Source organism: Micropterus dolomieu, linkage group LG21, assembly GCF_021292245.1.
Source record: "Micropterus dolomieu isolate WLL.071019.BEF.003 ecotype Adirondacks linkage group LG21, ASM2129224v1, whole genome shotgun sequence".
Classification (NCBI taxonomy): domain Eukaryota; kingdom Metazoa; phylum Chordata; class Actinopteri; order Centrarchiformes; family Centrarchidae; genus Micropterus; species Micropterus dolomieu.
In genome coordinates this window covers 30201790-30222495 of record NC_060170.1, presented here as the reverse complement: position 1 = coordinate 30222495, position 20706 = coordinate 30201790, and the positions used below count along the sequence as shown (strand labels likewise).

The following is a 20706-nucleotide window of genomic DNA, read 5'->3' as shown; positions in this document are numbered from 1 at the left end:
TCTTCTCTCTCTATTCTGTCTACTTTTATACATAACGTTGATGATTTCTGTCCGCACTGAGCTTTAAAAAGCTCAGAACACATTTAGTGAAATGCAGCATGCCTGCTCCTACGTGCATTCTGAATGAGGCTAGTAGTCACATTTGCGTATAACAGAAGCACCGCCTCCCTCCCATTGGACAATGTCTACGTGAGGGCGTGGCAAGGAAAGATGAGAGTTGCAAATCCATGCCCTTACTGGGAAGACATGGAGCGCTATGGACACAGTCTACACGAATCAAGTAGGAATCTCAACTAAAGACATCCATATTTCTCCAGTTAGGAAAGAAACGTTTTGAGAGACTGAGAGGAAAGAAGGGTGGCCCGGTTGAGGATGGAGTGTGCATTTGACGCACAGAATCTGATCTCCATTTCTTTGAGAAAAATCCAAAGCTCCAGGACGCAGAGAGGAGGCATCAAGCTCCACAAGAACTTACTGGTAACGTACGTACTGAGAAACGCCAGGCAGTTTTATATGAGCAAAAACTTGTCGCAAACGCAGAGGACGCATCATTATGAGAATGTTGCTGCAGTCCGCCAAAGGCAAGAATATTTTGAATTGACTGGAAGCTTAACGGAGTTGGCCGATGACTTCTACTGCAACTTTACTGAGGATGAGTCGGACACTTGGCACTGCGGAGCGCACCAGCCCATCGGCCAGCCTGCAGAGGTGGCGCACCAAGACGCATCTGCCTGCGCAATGGTTTCACCAAGTGACTCTGACCTCATGGTTTCGGAAGCCTGTTGGAGTTGTGCAGACAAATCCTCCTGGGAGTTACCTATCCCAAACGCACAAGCCAACCAAAAGACCGTCCTGGACTTGGACACGCATGTGGTGACTACTGTCACGAATGGATACTTCCACTCAGACTGTTGCGCGCAGTCAAAACAGCCGCAGGGCGCGCAGTGCTACAGTAAAAAGCGAAAGATGGACACAAGTTATCATATTGTTGATCCAGAGTTTTATCTGCCAGACTTTGGACCAGTGCCATGTAAACGGCTGAGGACTGATGATGATTCACATTCAGACACGGACCAGTTGGACAGCACAAACATATCCAACCTGATCTCAGTCTTGGGTTCAGGGGGACTATCTGAGTTTGTGAGTTGGCAGCAGACAGACCTTGAGCAAATATTCGCCGCTCAAACAATTTGTTTAAAACATACACTGTTAACAGGCAGCGGTTGGACCAGAGCAATTGAAGCATTTTGATTTGTATGATTGTTTTTCTTTGTATCGTTTTATTTTATTGCTTTTAAATAAATGATGACACGACTGCAATTCTCTCTCTCTCATCTGTTACTGAAAAATGTTGATGAAATGTTTATATAGAGCGATAATAGGGCTTACCCATTACTTTTGCACATTAATATTTATCGTGCCGATTAATATAATTTCTATAAATAACTGTGCCTTTCATTTAAACCTTATTTACTGGTGATTCGTTTGGGGTACTGGAGTCTGTATTCGGTTTGTATTTCCGTAGGAAATGAGTTCACACTGTTTCTCTGGATGTTGGACGAGCTCCATCATGTGGCAAGTAAATATCTGTACAGCCTCATGCTCCAGGTCAACGCAGAATATTATTCCCGAAAATGTATTATTTATTTCAGGGCTTGCTTTTATGAATCAATAAAATTAACTTCATTTTAAAACACGGACGTATTGGCTTTAAATTGCAACTTGAACTTGTTAGGTGTGCACAAAAGAGGGTTTATGATTCAATCATTCAATCTATGGGCTTTATAATGACCTTGTATTTATTTTACATTGCTATTCCATTTTACCACTCTTGTGGAATAATAATTTATAAATTGTCTATAATTTATAAATGTGCTATAACTAGTTAATGAATGGACTTCACTGGAATATATAATTACTTGTTATAAAATGAATATGTTAATCAATTGAGGCAGCGTATTATTGTCGAAAAATATAGTGTTAATTATTTTGAAACGGCAGGAAAGCATGAACCAAACTCCACTTGGAAAAGTAGGACTTTCAGCAGAGAGCAGCAGTTGTCTTTGCTCTGTGGGGCCGAGGGGGGCGGATGGCTGAGAATAGACAGTGTACTTGTCCTTGAGACATGACTGCCCGAGGATTCCTCATCTATATTCCCGGGACAGTCAAATATTTTAGCACGTCTGTTGGACAAGATGCTGGGTATTTTTTTCAGAGCCGCGGTGAGTCTATTGTTTTTTAGTCTATATGTATTTTAACTGCGTAAAAACATACATTAAGGTTACGTTTGGGTTTACGGCATCTGACTGAGTGGAGTGGGTGGGGCGCTGTACGGGACAACAACAATGTCACAATATTAGGTTAAAATGTAACTCGTGTTTCAGCACCGTAGGCAGTCAACACGTGTGGTGCTCTATTTATTATGGCAGAGTGTTAATTTGGAGTATTTTAGCTGCCCTTCATTGTGAGATATTGTAAAACGTTAGCTTAGCGTAGCCGATAGCATAACGTTACCTAACTTGCTGCGCATGCTGCAAAAAAAGGGCATCTCGAAAAGCACTAGTAGTTTTATTTGAGTCACCCCTCAGTATAAGGCTATCATTTTCTTTATATTATTTGTAGTGGCATGTTTTGCTAATAACACACCAACAACGCTGTAACACGCAGTAGTCATAACCTTTTTTTTATTTTGAAAATGTGTACCGGAAGTTTTTTAGTGTATTCCAGAGGCTTGGCACAAATAAATTCAATTCATTTGTGTATTAACGTGAATGATTTATATTACTACTAAATACGTTAGTAGCCTATTGCCACTGCCACTTAATTTATGAATACTTATGTTAAATCTGATTTCCCTCCAAATGTATTTTCCAATCGTATTATATCAGATAAAAACTTACTAGATAGTTGCCTAAGTTGTAGTAAGCATGAGGACATATATTTCGTCCTTTCATGTGTGTTTGTATTAGCTATCATTGCAAAGGCTTAACTGTGTCAGCCTTCTATTTATAAGATGAGCTTATACCCGTGGGTCCGAATAAATAGTATGTCTGCTTCACTCAATTGTTTTGGGGTTTTCTCAGACCAAATCACCTTACTGTCTTTGTATGTATTTGCCTTTGTAAATTATTAGAAAAGTTGCGTACAACACAAAATCCTGTTCTTACTTGAACCCCTTGGCACAGAGTCATTTTCTATTTGAGGCTTTGATTGCATGCACTAAATATTTAAGAACATGTTGACACCTGAATTTGTGATGCAATATCAGTCAGCTCCTAAATCAAATGTATCTTCTGGGTCAGTCAAATTAAATGGTGCACTTTAATATAAAAGCAGTGAGCCTACAGTATTGCCATGTAGTCAGTTAAAATATTTGACCAAAGAGCAGTTGTGACACTTTCTTAGTGTTAGATTTTCTCATGTAATATTTTGCCTTTGTTACTTCCAATGGCAGAGGAGCATTTGTGCTTATTAAGACCATGTTTTCCAGCTGCGGCCTGGTATGGTGAAGCCTTGTCGCCTGGTCAGACCAGTAACACAGATCCCAGAGAGGTCCCTCGTGCACCAGGAGGGTCTACCTAAGCTTCCTGTGCCGCCTTTGAAGCAGACATGTGAGCGATACCTGGCTGCTCTAGAGCCCATCGTGAGCGAGGAGGAGCTGGAACACACCAGGAACCTGGTGGAGGAGTTCCTCAAGGGGGGTGTCGGGGAAAGGCTGCAGAAAGGCCTGGAGCGACGGGCACGCAAGACGGACAACTGGGTAGATAACTGGGTTGATTTAGCTGGATTTTTTTGGTGTATTAGACATCTATATGTTTTTAATCCGCCTTGAAGACTGTAATATAAACATGCAATGGAAAATATATAGAAACATATTATATCCTTCTCTTTATTTAGCTGTCAGAATGGTGGATGCAGTCAGCCTATCTAGACTGCCGTATGCCAGTGGCGGTCTACACCAGCCCAGGGGTTGTCCTGCCTCGCATGCACTTCCATGATCGACAAGGACAAATGAGGTGAGAAACCAGAATCCACTGTAAAACCAGCCACAAGAATTAAGCTGTTTATGCTACTAAACAAATCTGTACAATCACAAAAAGAAGATCCCCTACTTCTAATGTGTGCTGTAAATTGATTGGGTTCCCTTAATATCAACTATAAACCTTTATTGTCTAATTTTAAGCAGAGTCATAAAGTTGTTTCTGAAAGTGATTTACATTGTGTTGAAGTCCAGTGTAAACATGCTCATATGAAGTTGGAGTTTCAGGCCGACCTTTGTGCAGGCTTCCCCCTCCATGCTGGCTATTTAAAGCCCATTGGCTGCACATAGCATTGCTCAGCTGTTTTTTCACTTCTGTGACCCGAGGGATATGCAGTGAACACAGTGCTAGGGTTTTAGGTGTGCAGGGTACAGTAGGCTCACAATTTTATTAGGTAATGGCATTTGCTTGTAAAAATCCCCATTCAGAGATGATTACTGATCATTTATTTTGTGTTGTCTCATATGCACAGTGGCTTTAGAACGTGAACACAAAGCAAACCATTGAACCAACATATCAATAACACAATGATGTCTTCTGTGCAGGTTTGCTGCCAAACTGATTGCAGGAGTTTTGGACTTTAAAAAAATGATTGACACGTGAGTTTGCCTGAAGCTAAAAAAAATATCATAACAGAAAGGTCATTATCATCATGACATGATTTACAAAACATCACATGGATAATGTGAGGCGCTGTGTTACAGCAAGACCCTGCCTGTAGAGTACCTGAGTGGGAAGCCGCTGTGTATGGACCAGTATTACCAGATCCTTTCCTCCTGTCGTATCCCTGGTCCAAAGAGAGACACTGTTGTAAATCACACCATCGGAAAAAAATCTCCCACTCATATCACTGTGGTCCACAACTTCCAGGTACTCCAGATGGCACTGCTGTTCCTCTCCTTCTTTTACTTGTCAAGATTTTAGCTAGACATTTCAACAAAAACAAATATTGTAATGTTATTATCATTGTGCCTGAAGAAATTCTGGATACTGTATGAAAACGAACCTGACCTGGTTTTTCCCCCCAGTTCTTTGTCTTGGACGTGTACAACAGCGATGGCACCCCGCTGACAGTAGACCAAATTTACATGCAGTTGGAGAAGATCTGGAACTCCTCTTTGCAGACTAACAAAGAGCCTATTGGCATCCTTACATCACAGCACCGCAACACCTGGGGAAAAGCCTATAACAGCCTGATTAAGGGTGAGCAGAGTAGGGACAAAAACTGTGTAGAAATACTCAGTATCAACTAGATTTATTGTCTATTTTGAAGAAATATTGAAGAAGAGTATCTGAGCGTCAACATTTTATGGAAAATGTATTATACAATAAAGTTTGATCTTAAAGGCTACTATATTCCTCCTCAGATAAGACAAATAAGGAGTCAGTCCGTGCCATCCAGAAAAGTATTTTCACAGTTTGTTTGGATGCCCCGATGCCACGGGTGTCAGATAATCTGTATCCGAGCCGCGTGGCGGCCCAGATGCTGCATGGAGGAGGAGCTCGCTGGAACAGCGGCAACCGCTGGTTTGACAAGACATTACAGGTCAGCTTGGGGCAATGTGACATCTAAAATAATACACAGTTCTGTGTTAATGGTTGAGAATTTTAATGCACTTGTAACCTGTCCTCAGTTCATTGTTGGTGAAGACGGTACATGTGGACTGGTCTATGAGCATGCTCCTGCTGAGGGTCCCCCCATTGTGTTTCTCATCGATTACGTCGTTAAATACATGTAGGTTTCTTTCTATTTTCAGATGAGTGTTTTCCCCATTTTCAAATGAAGACAAATTGACCAAGTGTTTCATATTTTTACAGACAGAGAACTGAAATGGTTCGCTCTCCCATGGTTCCCCTGACCATGCCTCGGAAACTGCGTTTCAACATTACACCTGAAGTCAAGAGAGACATTGAGAAAGCCAAACAAAATATGAACATGTATGTAAAGTGGAGTTATTATGATTAATATTATTGTCTCAGCCTTGATGTCAGACATTTAGTTGAACTCACTCATATCTTTGTTTCCTTAGAATGGTGCATGATTTAGATGTAAAGGTGCTTATGTTCTCTCATTTTGGAAAAAATGTGCCAAAGCAACATAAGCTGAGTCCTGATGCGTTTGTACAAATGGCTCTTCAACTTGCCTACTTCAGGTGAGAAGTCCATTTTTGTAGGCAAACATGCTAGACATACACATTAAGTGTATTAACTTATACACTCTGTGTGTTTTTGAATTCCAGGATGTATAGTATTTGCTGCTCTACCTATGAGAGTGCATCCTTACGAATGTTCAAATATGGGCGAACTGATGCAATCCGTGCAACTACTGTAGACTCGTTTAACTTCGTCCAGGCAATGCAAGACCCAAGTAAACAGGTGCTGTTAAACCACCAGAGTTTCACAATAAATGTTTACGTTAAGGCATGTGAGCTGTCTGACTGAACAGTAAATACTGTCAACAGAACACAGAGAGGCTGGCGCTGCTGCAGAAGAGCATTCAGACACATAAGGAGAACACGTACAATGTGAGGACAGGTTTTTAGCAACATTAAAAATTTTAGTTGTTTCAAACGCCATGTGGTTAATCTTAGTTCTACATATTCAACTTTCGTTTATTAGGCAATTCATGGACAAGCCATAGACAGGCACCTCCTCGGGCTGAAAATGCTGAGTATTGAAGACCTGACTTCCATGCCTGAGATCTTCATGGATACTTCTTATGCTGTGGCTCACCATTATAATCTCTCCACCAGCCAGGTATTTTTGTATCTAAGAAAATCTACATGTATTATTACTGAGAAATTTATTATTTGTCGTCATGTTTGTTTGCCCTCATATCTGCGTCTCCGTGTCCAGGTTGGCTCCAAGACAGACTGCGTGATGTGCTTTGGTCCGATGGTGCCAGATGGCTATGGAGTGTGTTACAATCCCATGGATGAGCACATCAACATCGCAATCACAGCCTTCAACAGCTGTGAGGAGACGAACGCTGCCAAGTTTTCCCAGGCTGTAGAGGATGCTCTGTTGGACATGAGAGCTCTCCTGGAAGACACAGCTACTGCCAAGCAGTGATCCTGCACAGGAGCCTGGCATGGTGTCTCACCGGGCTGTATGGGAGCTGGTAATGAACCAGTGCCGGAGTTGCTGGCAGAAAGCCACAGTGACGTAGACGCACAATGAACTGAGTGTGCTTGAACTAAGAGGAAACCTGTTATCAAAGGGTTTTACTAAGTAGAATGTGTGACTGTCTGCCTTTGTGATGAGAAGCAATTCTCTATAATGGAAATTCTATATTTTAATATATTGTGTTATATCTATATAAACTTTAAATTAACATAATTTGCTGATTGTAACAGTATAAATATTTATTTTTATTTGTACTTAGTTCCTGCTGCAGTCTTCAGAATGATACTGTCGTGGTTTGACTTAAAGATTTTGAGTGCTTTGGCGCGTATAGTATTTATTTCAGGTCAAAATAATTGGCACATAGGAATGAACACAAAAGAAAGGATCTTGCTGAAGTCTGCTTAAGCCTTTCTATTCAACAAACATAATTGTTTTAAACTAAAGAAATGTTAAACATACATTTCAAACCACAAAGTAATATTCAGCTCTGAAGCTCCCTTTGGAATGCAGGTAGTCTCCATGAAATTCAATCTCAGCCATATTTCCAGAGGAGTGCCACAGAAACAGCTGTCGGCCTTTAAACACATTGGTCTTTAAGACATCCATGTCCCGGATCTGGACGAGAAACACAAGACCAAGTAGTGCAGTAGTTATTACACTCAAGCTTTTGTTTCCCTATTAAGTATGCAGTATATTGAAACAACAACCCGTGTTAAAAAAGCATGTCCGCACCATAATGTATGTAGACTGGGAGTTTGTGGAGTTGAATGCTAATCCTATGTATAGCGCTTGGATTTTGATCTTCACCGAGGGAGGGGCATTGATGAGGACTCGACAGGTGTGGTTAGTGTTGGACGTTGTTGGATTCTCAAAGACACCACTTGGGGAAAACAGCTGAATGTCACAATCTGTGGGGCAAAGACATGCTACATTTAACCTTTGGTAAATGCATGGGATGAGGAACATATGCACAGTCTACAAAATAGGTAATATTTCTTGAGACTTTGTCAGGCGCAGATTCAACCTCCAAATTCATAGGGGAGGTGAAGGGGGAAAAATAAAAGCACAGTACAATACAATGCAACACAACAATATAAACTATTACAGCTGAATCAATGCCACACTGACAATCCCTACAAGGAAAGAACATTTTAAGATTTTCAGCTTCACTCTATTTATTGCAGGGCTTTTGTATTGGATTGCATTAGGCTGTGCAAGTGTTTACGACATCTCTCTAGATTTGAACCTTTATGTTGCAATAGTCTCAAACATTGGACTCATATTCACTTGTTGTTGCATTCATTCCAAAAAGCAAGTGAAGCCTCCTCTTACATTAATCGTCATCCAGTCTTCTAAAATGTAGGATATGTCTGCCTTTTGGATTGCAAAAAACAATCACTTACCCTGATGGTGGCTCTTCTTCATGTTTTTCTGTGACTTGTAGGTGAACAAAACCCCGTTCCCAGGGATGAGCAGATTTTGACGCACCAGCAGGACGTTGGTTCTGGTGGTCAGTTCACTACCTGCCACCTGCTCGCACTTCCTCACAAATGCCAGTCGGTCAAAAAATGCTATATACTCCCCTGTAGAAACACATGAGGCAGGCATTTATTAAGGTGAATTAGGCATGATGTAGGAAGATCACCCTTTATATATTTGATAAAACATACTTTTTCTGCAGTTCAAAGAGCCAGATTCTACTTTAACATGAATGACCTCATCTAGGGGTCGACCTATGGATACGGTGCAACGGCTGGTTATGTCTTTCAAGTCCACCATGCCTGATTCTTCCAGGAGTAGCCGTCCACATGGACCTGTAAAAACATAATGGTAATCCCACAGATCTTTCTGAGAATGGGTAAGAAGTTGAAATTGATGTGTACTAACTGGGCGTAGGGGTAGGGGTGGTTGTCGTAGTGGTCTGTGGGATGGTGATTGCCTCTGTTGGACTTGGAGGCAGATGGCCCGTCTGGGTTGGTGTTGTATCTTTGTGGCTCAGGGTGGGAGAAAGGAGAAGTCCCTCCTCTGTGAGGTTAGCTTTAATTTCAGTATGCACTGCAGTGGTGACATCTAAGGTGGCCAGCATGTCTCTGCAGCTGCCCATGTTGCAGCCCTGGATGGTGATGGGCTTGGGCATGTGCATACAAAGCAGAGGGCTGAGGGGCTCTGGCTTAGAGGGACCCATGCAGGACACAGCTCTAGACTGGATCCCGTATCCACAGGGTACGGAACACTGTAGAGCAAGACAGCAAAGGGGTGAATTTCTGCAGTAATTACATTAATATTGTAAATGGCCAGGGTTGGTAGAAATTGTCTTGGTACAGGATGGTGGTCAAGCTCAGCTCAGTGTTAGGAACATGATTCATAAATAAACGCCAGTAAAAGATATCACACAATAAATAAGATTCACATACAATCATTCACAACAACATAACGCATAAATGTAGTTCAGAGTCCTTGGAAAGGAACATACCACTGTGTTTGAGAGTAAAGCTCTTTAATAAGAAGCTATGCGTGGTTTTCATTTGTAATGAAAATTTGTGATGTGATTATGTATGCAGATTTATATTTTTGGATGTATTTTTTCCAAATATTCCAGTCCGCAATTGGTTATTAGTTATTTCCACACAATATGAAAATCATTTGTCAGACTCTGGAAATTGCCTAAGTTGTGTAATCCGTCACAGAGAACATCGAGTCTGCATTCTTTTTTGTCATTGTGCTGCATTATCATAGCATAGTAATGGAGTTTAAGTATAGACTGATTTGAAAAGTCTCCGCTGCATTACTTCAACAAAAATGATTGTGATGTGATGGATTACACACCACAAGCAAGTTTCAAGACTCTGCTAATGAATGGAAACCTCTTGATGCCTGGAATCGTGGAAAAAGTACATTTATATTTCAAAAGCACAGTAAAAAAACTTTGCAAAATGACTAGCTGTGATGTAAAGTAAAAAATGGGGTTTATTTAAATGGTCTATAACATGCAAAGCCACTGGCGTGGTCCTTTTAAAATCAGTAATAAGCCACACAAATTAAATAATGAGGAAAAAGCCTAAGTGTGTTACTTCAATAATGTTTAGATTTTTACCAGTGGTATAATGACTAATATTTTACTTCATATTTCCTACTCATTGTTTTTATCTTCTGTTAGTAATTCTTTATTTTATTTACAGCCGCAACTAGGGATTTCTGGGAATTTTCCAGAGTTCAAGCTGACATCTTTAAATGACTTGTTTTGTCCAACGAACAGTCCAAAACCCAAAGATTTTCAGTTTATAATGACATAAAACTTAGAAAAGCAGCAAAACGTCATGTTTGCGAAGCTTTAACCACAGAGTGGTTTACATTCTGCTTGAAAATTATTTAAATGATTAATAGATTATCATTAAATTTCTGTCACTTGACTTAACAATTAATCACCTAATCTCTCCATCTTGAATATAATGTAATATTCATGTTGCGGTCCATTTGTCTCCTGTGGAATGTACCTGGCTCCATGGTTTCACCTCCCATCTGAAGGTGCAGACCTGCACCAGGCAGGGCACTGTGGTGGCCGGTTTGACAGCTGCATGGCAGTTTACCTCCGGAACCACATTCTCCTTGCCGTGGATGAACTGGACACAAGAGACAGTCCTCTGAGCTACACCCAAATCACAGGACACAGAGCAGGGTGATGTCCTGAATACCTTCCACCTGGACAAATGACAATGATATTCAAATCATTATGCTTTTGCAAACATTAAATTCTGACATGTGCATGTTTGCGTATGTTGTACCTTGCTGGGCAGTTGTGGGTGTTACATGAAACCACTGCTGTGGGTTTGGGAAAGTCACTGCACATTGAATCCTCCACCACATCCTCCTCCCCCTCTGTCTCTCCAGCGCAGTACAACACTCTGCTGGCCACTCCTCCTCCACATGTTACACTGCAGACTCCTTGCTTAGAGCGCCACCTGGTTGTTATAAAACATACCTTCTTTCTCTAACTGGATACATAGTAAACCTCAGACAAAATATGACATTTACTGCATTATAAAATATATAAATATGTTATATGCATGTCAAGTATCGTGTCTCACATAGGGGGGCAGGGAGATGTGTTGCAAGTCTCAGACTGAGGATGAGGTTGGGTAGAAGCATCACAGCGGAAGTTGGACACCCCCAGTCTGGTCTGGTGGTCCACACAGGAAAACCAAACCTGCAGGGTTCCTACATAAGCATCAGGCTTTGGTTGACCTTATCTGACGGGGAAATGCTTTTTTCTGAGTCATGGTGAGTATATTTTTCAACTTACCATTGCCACAGCTCTTTGAGCACTGGCTGATAACAGGACTCCAGACATACACAGGAGCCTGTCTAGAGTGTGGCAATAAACCAGACTTTAGCATGGGCAGTTCCTGGCCAAGAAAGAAAACGTTTGAGACATGCTTCATATTTTGAAATAAGAGTGAGAATTTAGTCATCTTCTACTTTACCTCTCCCTTAGACTCCCATCCAATTGGACAAACATCTACCACACAGGGCACAGAATCAGGTGGTTTGATCTGCTTTGAACAAAAGCTTTCCTCCACTTCAACCTCCTGACCATCTTCTGGCCGAACACATGACACAACACGTTTCGCTTCTCCTGGCCCGCACACTGCTGAACATTCCCCTGGATCTGACACACGCCATCTGTAAACACACATTAGGGGGGTTCACATAAATGCTAATAATGTTAGGGTTCAAACAGGACAACACCTGGAATCCTTTGTATTCTGTGGTCATAGGAAGTTTGACCCATGCACTCTTAGTAATTAATAAATACCTGGGCACCGAATGATCACCAATACAATGTAGACTTTATACCTGGCAGGACAGTGTTGCAGGTTACATTTTTCAACAGTATTTGGAGTTGTAGGTGGGCATTCAGATTCAGGAACTTCTACTACGTCGGCTGCATGTTTCCGAACACATCTTACAGGGCGCACTCTCTCTCCTCCACCACAGGAGGTACTACAAGGCCCAAACTTTCCTGTATCCCACCTGTAAGACAGTGAATTATTCATGTGCCCATGTGTGCTGAGCTGTATGCATATGCCAGTCCATAGGGAGGGAACAGAGTTGAGTATGAAGCTAACCTGGGGGGACAGGGGGAGGGCAGACAGGTTGTGTGGAGTAGTATGGGTGGAGGAGGTGTTTCACAATTGTGTTCCTCCAAATGGTTGTTGGTATCTTCATCTACACAGACATGTACATGCTTCTGTACACCTGTAAAATAAAAACCTTCAATTAAATTACAGAAAGTTAAAGATTCTATTCCCTGTTGCATGGCTTTCTTGTAAACATTTTTGGCAGAGATGAAAGTTTTTACTTATATATAATTATAAAGAAAAATAAATTTAGGTTGCAGTTTACACACATGCAAATGTGGTGTTTTGTCTGTTCATAGAACGACTAAAGTTAAATTAGATTTAATTTAAATATGTAAAAAAAATTGTCAAGCATGATATTATATATATATTTAATGAATTAATATTATTTCTTAAGCCCATTTCAACCAATATTACTTTCATACAAGGTAGGGGGAATTATTTGCTTTCTAGGAATTACGCTACTGTATGTAGGATTTCCCTCACACACTGATGAAGTGGTAGCACCGAAAATGCTTTAACATGCTACTTTTTGTCATCTACGTCTAAATTTGCCATATTAACAGTGGTGTTTTATATTGTTTTAAGATGTTCCAATTTACTGTTAACAGGTTGTTTTATGTCTTAAGATGACCATTCCCTGCTTCCACTAGATAAAAAACTGCTCCAAATTCACTTCTTTTTCTTTGCTAATCGGCCCAGAAAGTAGTAGTGTTTTTAATCATATTCAAGGGCTTCGAATGGGTAGCACTGCAAGGGCCTGCTCTTTCACCAATCCTGACATGGTACTATGTTCCCATTCATTCATCAATTCAGTGGACATTTGTTCTGATTTTCTCCTGAAAACATCTGAGATCAGACAAAATGACAAAATGAATTTGGCATATTCAATACTGCAGTGTCTTTATGCAATTCAATTCTAAATACTTTATTAGTCCCTCAAGGGGCAATTCAAGGCAAGCGAGCGTGCAAACAGAGGTACACATTTCATTTACACACCTAAAAAACTAATCTAAAAATGATAGACAGATATTTTAAGTATGGCATAAAAGCTTGCTCAAAAAGGTCAATATCGCTGCTATTCAAATGCCTCCTATTTGGGATCTCATTTGTAAAAGCTATTGGCTCCTAAAACAAGAAGGCTAAGTCTATAATGTGCAGTGAGCCTGTGGATTTATAATGACATTTGATAAAATGCATTATATTTTACTGGGTATTGTTTTTGTGCTTTTCAATATGATTTGTGATTAACAGTTACTTACCTGATCCACAAGAGACAGAGCAGGGTGTTGTGAAGACAACCCATTTGCCTTTAGGTGTGATATCTGTCAAGTCACTGTTTATGGTAGGTACATAGAACTGGTAGCTAATGTTTGGATTTGTTTTCTCTCCATATTCTTTTCCATATTTGCGATAAACCTGTGAAGAGAAACGGATGTTGCTGCAATGTGTGATGTGTGAAAGCAAAATTTTAGTGTTGACGAAATTCCACATCTTAGAATTAGAATGTGACATCAATTCATCTTTCAAAAATTAATGCGTTTCCCCCCTGACCTGTATTTTTATCTCCTCTTGCAGAGGTCCAGGCAGCCGCAGCTCTTCCATCTCAGGCAAAAGGTCAGGAGTCAGACGAAGGCCGTACTCTAGGCGGTTATCATCCAACGGGGAGGGATGGGTCATTTTCAGTGCCATGCTGCCCATTCCAGACACAATGTACTGATCCCCAATCATTACAGCTGTGGACACAAATGCCAAAAACAACAGCAAGTCTGAATCCTGTTAATCCTGTTTTAGAAATGTAAATCTCTTGCAAAGTGATGACACTCACCCATGTGAGTGAAGACAGGTGCCCTGTTGACAATATGGACCTGTGTGGCATTCACTGGCAGAGACAGGAAGGTGGTGTACTCTGAAACAGAGAGCTCTGATTGTAACTCATGGAAGACAATAGAGGGATTATGGCTGTGACTATCATTACTAATTAATCTATTGATTTTTTAATTATCAGGTTATTTAGTCTTAAAAATGTCAGAAAATAGTGAAAAATGCCCCAAGATGTAATTTTGCTTGTTTTGTCTAAAGTCAATTCAATTTACAGCCAAATAAAGCTGAGAAAACCTGCAAATTACCACACTGATGACTGATTCATTGATTGTCAAAATTGTCAATTCACTTTGTCATTGAATGCATTCAATCATGATACACTGTTGTTTGATACCTCTGGCCTGACCACCAGTGTAGGAGTCAAAGGTCAAGCTGCAGGACGATCCATCTCCACCGCACACACCACACACATCCCTTATTTTCCCAGAGTGTAGCACACCATCACAGCCAAACAGCTGATCGGAGATAAACAGTGAATTTGGGAAAGGTGTAAGACTGAGTGTGAAGATTGAAGATGGTGTCTATTCTCTTAAGTCTCTACCTGGCATTTTCCTCTTAAACAAGCAGCTGTGGAGCCAAATGGAGGAGGGCTGTCCGACTCACAGCGAGTCCCGTCCACAAATTGAGAGCCACGGCTCACAATGAAGTTTTCTCCATCGGACTGGCACATAAACCTACACTGCTCATCCCCTGGTTATGATGAGAAGAGTTCATAGAAAAATAAGTTTCAGATAAAGGTTTTGTACCTTTACATGTGGAAAAAAAAGTTTTCTTTGGCCCCACCTTGTGCAAACCCTACAGCAGGGACCCAGGTGTAGAAGGAGGCAGTGTCTGGTAGCAGGTAGAGGGGGTGGAGGTCTGTTTGGGAACACTGCTCTGCCATGAAATCCATCTGGGTGCGCTTACATGGCTGCATCATGTGTGGGAGAAAAACGAGGGATTTTTTTGTGTGTGTGTGCTTTTCTGGCCTGATGATGGTGTCTGAATCCACCACTGACAGGTTTGAACCTTCAGCCCCAAACCACTATTGATGCATTCAGGGCAGAACATTTTTCTTTATCTAAAATTGATTTTTAGAATAGCTCACTTTGCCCCAAGCTCATGGTCTCACTTTTAAATTACTTCTTTGCCTCTACTTCTCTGAGTCATCCCATCAGTGCTTCTGTTTTTGGAGGCTTCATATGAGAGCACAGACTTTAAACTACTGACAATAGATCATTAAAAAGAAGGCTAATTCTGATGATCCACTGGGCAAATAGTATTAACCTACTGTATGGAGGCCCACTTTAAACATAAACAGTAAGAACTTACCCACTGGTGACAAAGTTCAGCCTCTATATCTGGTCCCTCACAATCACTCCCTCCAAAAGCAGGTCTGAAAAATCAGACAAATATATTGTGGTAACACTAAATGCAAGTCATCTATAAACTGTACAGATGAAACAGCTTCATCATGTAAAGTACAGTCACAGGATCTTCAGCACTATGACTGATGCTTGCATCACATTTGTTACCTTGGGTTACTGCATTTCCGTGTGCGATGACTGACCCCCCCACCACAAGTCCGTGAACAGGGGGAGAACTCTGACCAGCTGGACCAGGAGCCGTGCACCACCATAGAGGAGCTGAGCTCATCTGAGGACACACAGCGCCCCTTCAAACACCACTGGAAGAAAGGAGTGCTCCTCATGAAACACATGTTTGGGGACTACTTTTAGTAAATAATACTCTGGGAAATGACTGCACCAAAATGACTCCCTGATCACGCAGCAGTACCTGATTAGGTGCACACTCTGTCCCGTCCAGCAGTGGAACCAGGAGACGTTTGCAGGAGCTGTCATCATCAGGGTTAATGTGACAGGACAGAGCACGACAAGCTGGCTGATGTAAAAAGTAGACCAACATTGTAAACATGCTACAAAAATGTTGTATATTTTTGATGTGTAGTGCCACCTGGTGGTATCAAGCTGCTATTACTCCCCTTACCATGTGACTTACCATGTCAGGATTGGTGAAAGAGCAGGCCCTTGCAGTGCTACCAAAAGCTATACGGCACTGGTCATCAACTCCATAATATAGACCAGGCTTCCAGTCTTGCAGGGAGCCTCCCAATGCAGGCAGATCTTTTACACATTCAGCTTTCCCTTCACTGGGAACATTATTACATTTGACATCTCATCACCAAGATCAGACTATGGATGATTTGCACCTCACATTTCTACCTTCACTGCTTACAATATAACAAAGATTTTTTCAGTACTTAAGATGTAACAACGTTTTAAAGAAACCATTTATCTATCAAGCATTAAGTCATGACTTATAGATGAAAGGCCCTTTCATCAGTGCCAAGTCTGCATGATGAATGAGAGACATTGTTATGCACCAGCTGCTCTGAACAGGTTCACCCACCTGAAGAATGTGAGCAGCTGCTGTCTGCTGCACGGGGACCAGGTGAGATCAACACTATTGTAGCCTCCATCAGAGGCCATAATGAACCCACTCCTGCTGCAGGTGTTTCCCACTCCGTCATGGTTGATTCCAAAACTGGGTGAAAGTAAATGAAATATGAAATATGTTGAATTCATAAGTATTATAAAGTAATTAAGTAGTACTTTAAAGTAATTACTGTTCTCTCAACTGAGCAATCATAATGAAGCTGTTGAAATTAGAGTTTGTGTGAGTGGCAATACTTGAAATTAGGGAACATAGGAGTATCCTTAAAGGAAAGGCTAAATTTAAATACAAGTAATTATTAATTCATTATACATCTGTTATTGGACATTTTATTTTCTATTTGTTTAATTGTATGCTTGCCTGTAGTGAATATTACATTTTTGCATGTTTACATGACATGCTGTGAACTGACTAAAATATAGGTTAACTGAAAGTGTACCAAACACTGTCTATACTTCTCCTATAATTAGTGCCAAATTACATAGCTGTTTCCAGGAAACTTTTTGAAAAATGTCTGGAAATTACAGACCTCTGAAACAAATTGTTACCTAATAAGGTTTAGAAGCTGTGATGTGGACTTTAAACATACATTGTAGATAATGAAGATTCTCCGTTCATGTGTTAGACTCTGCTTTACCTGTGGCCAATTTCATGAGTAATGGTGATCCCCAGGTCAAAGCCTGTATCCTCCGTGATCACACAGCTCCATTCACTGGAGCAAGCCCCACCCAGCTGTGCTACACCCCTGACCTGCTTGTTCCCATCAGGCAACATCAGGTCGTACCTGTTTGGGATGGTAGACATACAGTTAAACATGTTTTGATCAAATTAATAAAATATGAAGAAAAAATATATTTGTAATACATCCAGCTAAATGTAGCACACCTTGTAATGTACAACAGAAGATCAGCGTGTAGTGGGTCTGTATCGTTTGAGGGGTTTATCCTTCTGCCCCAGTCGCACACACTTCTGAGAGAAGAGGTAATGTTCGCAGACATTTGGATCTCTGGCTAAAAGAGTGACCACAGTTACAAAAGTAAGGCACTGATAATAAAATGTAAAGAAACAGAATTTAAGGTTATATACTCTTGCTAACATTTAAAGTCACTCGGGATAACAGTATTAGCTTAGTACATATGTATATTTAAATTACACAAGTGCTATAGGACTTTTAGATTACTGGAGTACTTCTCAAAATTGTCCATTTATGAACTTGATTCTACATTGAACTTAAGTTATGACAAGGAGCCGCTTACCTCTGGCTCTGACAGGATGATCATGCGGACCAGGTGCACCCTCATGTTGGCGCCCATGGTCATGTCTCTCAACAGCTCTGAGGCCTGGGTGGAAATTGGAATATAAGTCAATATAATGTTAATATACTTCAGGATGTTCAGAGTATGATGGGGCTGTAGTGTTGCAGTGCAGTCTATAGGTCCAATTATGTAAACATTTCAACATATATATTCTTTTTTTCTCTTTTGTACTTGCCTTGATCATTTATTCATTATTCTTTATTTCAGCCTTAGGGTTGTAAATAGTGCTTGTTTGAGTTTGCTCCAACACCTTTTCCCATGCATTGGTTTTAAGGTACTCAAATGGCAATCGACAGAACGTAGGCTGTTCAGAAAACCAACGCTTTACTCTACGTTTGTGCTCAGACTTACAATGTTGAGGTTGGTGAGGATGTATCGTTCTGTATCCTGTTTGTGGACCTGATGCACATCAGGCCCTACCACCACTAGCAGTTCCAGATGTGTGATATCAGGCATCAGAGCCGATCGACGCAGCCGCCCACTCACTTTGAACAAGGACAAGAAAACAGTATAGACATATACCAGTAATCTGCTTATGTGTATAGTAACTGTTTTTGTAGTTAAATACATACTATAAGATGATGTTTTACTGTTACACTTCATTACACCATGACAAAAAGAAGATTCCCATTGCATATGTGAGTCTTCAACCTCGAACTTTTACAGTTCAGCCATAGAGAGACCTACCTGAGGTGTCAACAGAAGAACCAGGAAAGGAAACTATGTCTCTTTGACTGGAGGAGTGATGAAAAAGCTTTAAGAGGACACAAACAATAACACCATTTTTAGGTCCTTTAGAAACAGCAGATTTAAACCTCTGTAACTACATTTAGATCTGTGGCCCAAAACACTAAGTGAAAAATAAAAAACTATTTTAGAGCTTTTGTTTTTTAGTGATTGCCATGTAAATCCAGTAAAGCACCGTAGTGCCTTTCTGCAGGTCGGGGGTTTTCACAGGATGATAAACAGTTTAAAGTTGAAGAGTTCAATGTACTTTGCAGAAGTCCCGAGCAGTGGAATCACTAACCACAGTGCTCCTGTTCACCCGCAGCTTTCCACCTACCTCTTCCAATGGAGAACTCATTAGAGCGGCGAAGCCAGGCCGCAGCGACAGCAGACAGAGCAGAGTCATAAAACCCATGTTTCCCCTCTTCCTGTGTGTCTACCTGCTCTGCTTTAACACTAGGAATATGTGATCCTCCTAGTCAGCAGGACAGAGCCCAGACAAGAGGGTTTGAGTAATGTGTGTTTATGCAAACAGTAGGGACAAAGTTGATGAGTGACACACGTCATTTCCCAGTTTTTTCCAACTTTTGGAAACATGAGGACAGCACTCATTGGTTCGGTTTTCTGTTTTTTGTGACTCATTTGTGTCATGTCATTTTGATGACAGGAGAGAATCAGTGATGGCAGCTGCATTTTTTATTTAGTAACCAAAATCCACCATTGGATCCCACCCATATTTATATTTAGACATTTCACAGCTGCAATCATTGCTGAATTTATCCTCATTATAATAAATAATAATAAATAATCTTGTGCATTGTTGCCTGTTGCCATAATGTCAGCCATTAGAGGGCAGACATGATCCTGTAGTTGGACTGAAAGAAACTGGGAGGGAACAGAAGCACACACACTCCTCCACAGGAGTGCAAAATAACATCCCTCATGTCCATGGCAGTCATAAAACCTTATCTAATGCTAAGTTGCTTACCTAGAAGGCAGAAGATACACAGTGGAAACAATAAAACAACAACATTAAAGCTAGAACTGAGAAATTGTTTCCTCTGGGACATGGTTATAATTATTTTCCTTTGCAAACTTAAACTGGGCCTGATGAGTGACTTTTCTCTTTAGATTCAGCTACAATTTGTTTAATACCTTGGTATAATGTTAAATATATTACTCTGTCTTTGATGATACAAAGTAAAGTAAACTGGACCCTACTGATTGTGTCCTACGTCTTAGACAATGCTGGTTTTCTATGTTGATTCATTTTCATTGCTTAATAGGCAACATTTTCCTCCAGCTATGATAACGATACAAATATCCACCTTTCAACCACCCCCACCCCCCTTCTCCTCTCTGTCCTCTTTCTTCCTGAGGGGGCATAGTTTATCTCTATAAAGCTAGGATTCAAGCCCCATCTGCCATTAGTCTGCCAGATATCTGCCCGTTGTCAGTCTGAATTAACAGCTGTGTGTCAGGCATTACACCAGCATCTCTGCTCCACTAGAACCTCAATGCCCTGCTGGATTTACTGAGCACAACAGACTATGATACGTGTTGTTGGATCCTCAAAGCCATGTCTGTTCAGAGGAGGGTAGGGATTGTATATTTATGATCCTAAATTATATATATCTAGCCATATGGGATACTCAAGCGGGCACAACAGATGATGCCTCGGGAAAATGTTTGGTTGCAGTTACTGAAGGAGGAAGTTGTTTGTGCATAGAGTTAATCATAGAAAACCAATGATTTCTGTTATTCTGCTAGATAGATACAGTCGTATTTCCATCATCCTTTCCTCACAACTATTTTCAGTATACTAATTTTGTTGCCACAATCTATAGGGAACATACTCCAAAACCTTCCAAATGGTATGCTACTTGGTACAAACATTTTGGATAAACATTTGGCTAACTAGATTTTGAATTGTGATGCCCAGCCTCTCAGTGTTTCATTTTGAGATGAATTTAAGTAGAGTGGGTCTGGCTTGTACATAAAAGGATTCTCGTTCATCTGCTG

At 40.8% G+C, this 20706-nt stretch overlaps 3 protein-coding genes across 3 annotated transcripts; 2 read left to right on the top strand and 1 right to left on the bottom strand.

The window, feature by feature from the left end:
- LOC123960532 (immediate early response gene 5-like protein) lies at positions 1–1315 on the top strand. Its single transcript, XM_046035329.1, has one exon. It carries the CDS (start codon positions 373–375, stop codon positions 1249–1251), a length of 879 nt encoding a protein of 292 aa, XP_045891285.1. The 5' UTR covers positions 1–372; the 3' UTR covers positions 1252–1315.
- A 779-nt stretch (positions 1316–2094) lies between these two features.
- Positions 2095–9673, top strand: zgc:154046 (Carnitine O-acetyltransferase-like). Its single transcript, XM_046034606.1, has 14 exons — positions 2095–2222; positions 3491–3760; positions 3898–4016; positions 4586–4639; positions 4745–4910; positions 5069–5243; positions 5408–5586; positions 5675–5775; positions 5859–5978; positions 6071–6193; positions 6281–6416; positions 6503–6565; positions 6660–6797; positions 6897–9673. Exons 1-14 carry the CDS (start codon positions 2196–2198, stop codon positions 7110–7112), a joined length of 1887 nt encoding a protein of 628 aa, XP_045890562.1. The 5' UTR covers positions 2095–2195; the 3' UTR covers positions 7113–9673.
- On the bottom strand, positions 7493–19099 carry adamts13 (ADAM metallopeptidase with thrombospondin type 1 motif, 13). Its single transcript, XM_046035017.1, has 29 exons — positions 19022–19099; positions 18646–18712; positions 18310–18443; positions 17899–17982; positions 17528–17652; positions 17280–17426; positions 16598–16732; positions 16187–16337; positions 15965–16069; positions 15703–15854; positions 15500–15563; positions 14972–15098; positions 14730–14878; positions 14523–14643; positions 14133–14213; positions 13859–14040; positions 13567–13723; positions 12293–12422; positions 12021–12197; positions 11648–11846; positions 11467–11569; positions 11252–11381; positions 10949–11125; positions 10661–10865; positions 9054–9399; positions 8837–8980; positions 8570–8749; positions 7899–8074; positions 7493–7781 (listed from the first exon to the last, which is right to left on the bottom strand). Exons 1-29 carry the CDS (start codon positions 19097–19099, stop codon positions 7629–7631), a joined length of 4179 nt encoding a protein of 1392 aa, XP_045890973.1. The 3' UTR covers positions 7493–7628.
- Positions 19100–20706: the final 1607 nt, after the last annotated feature.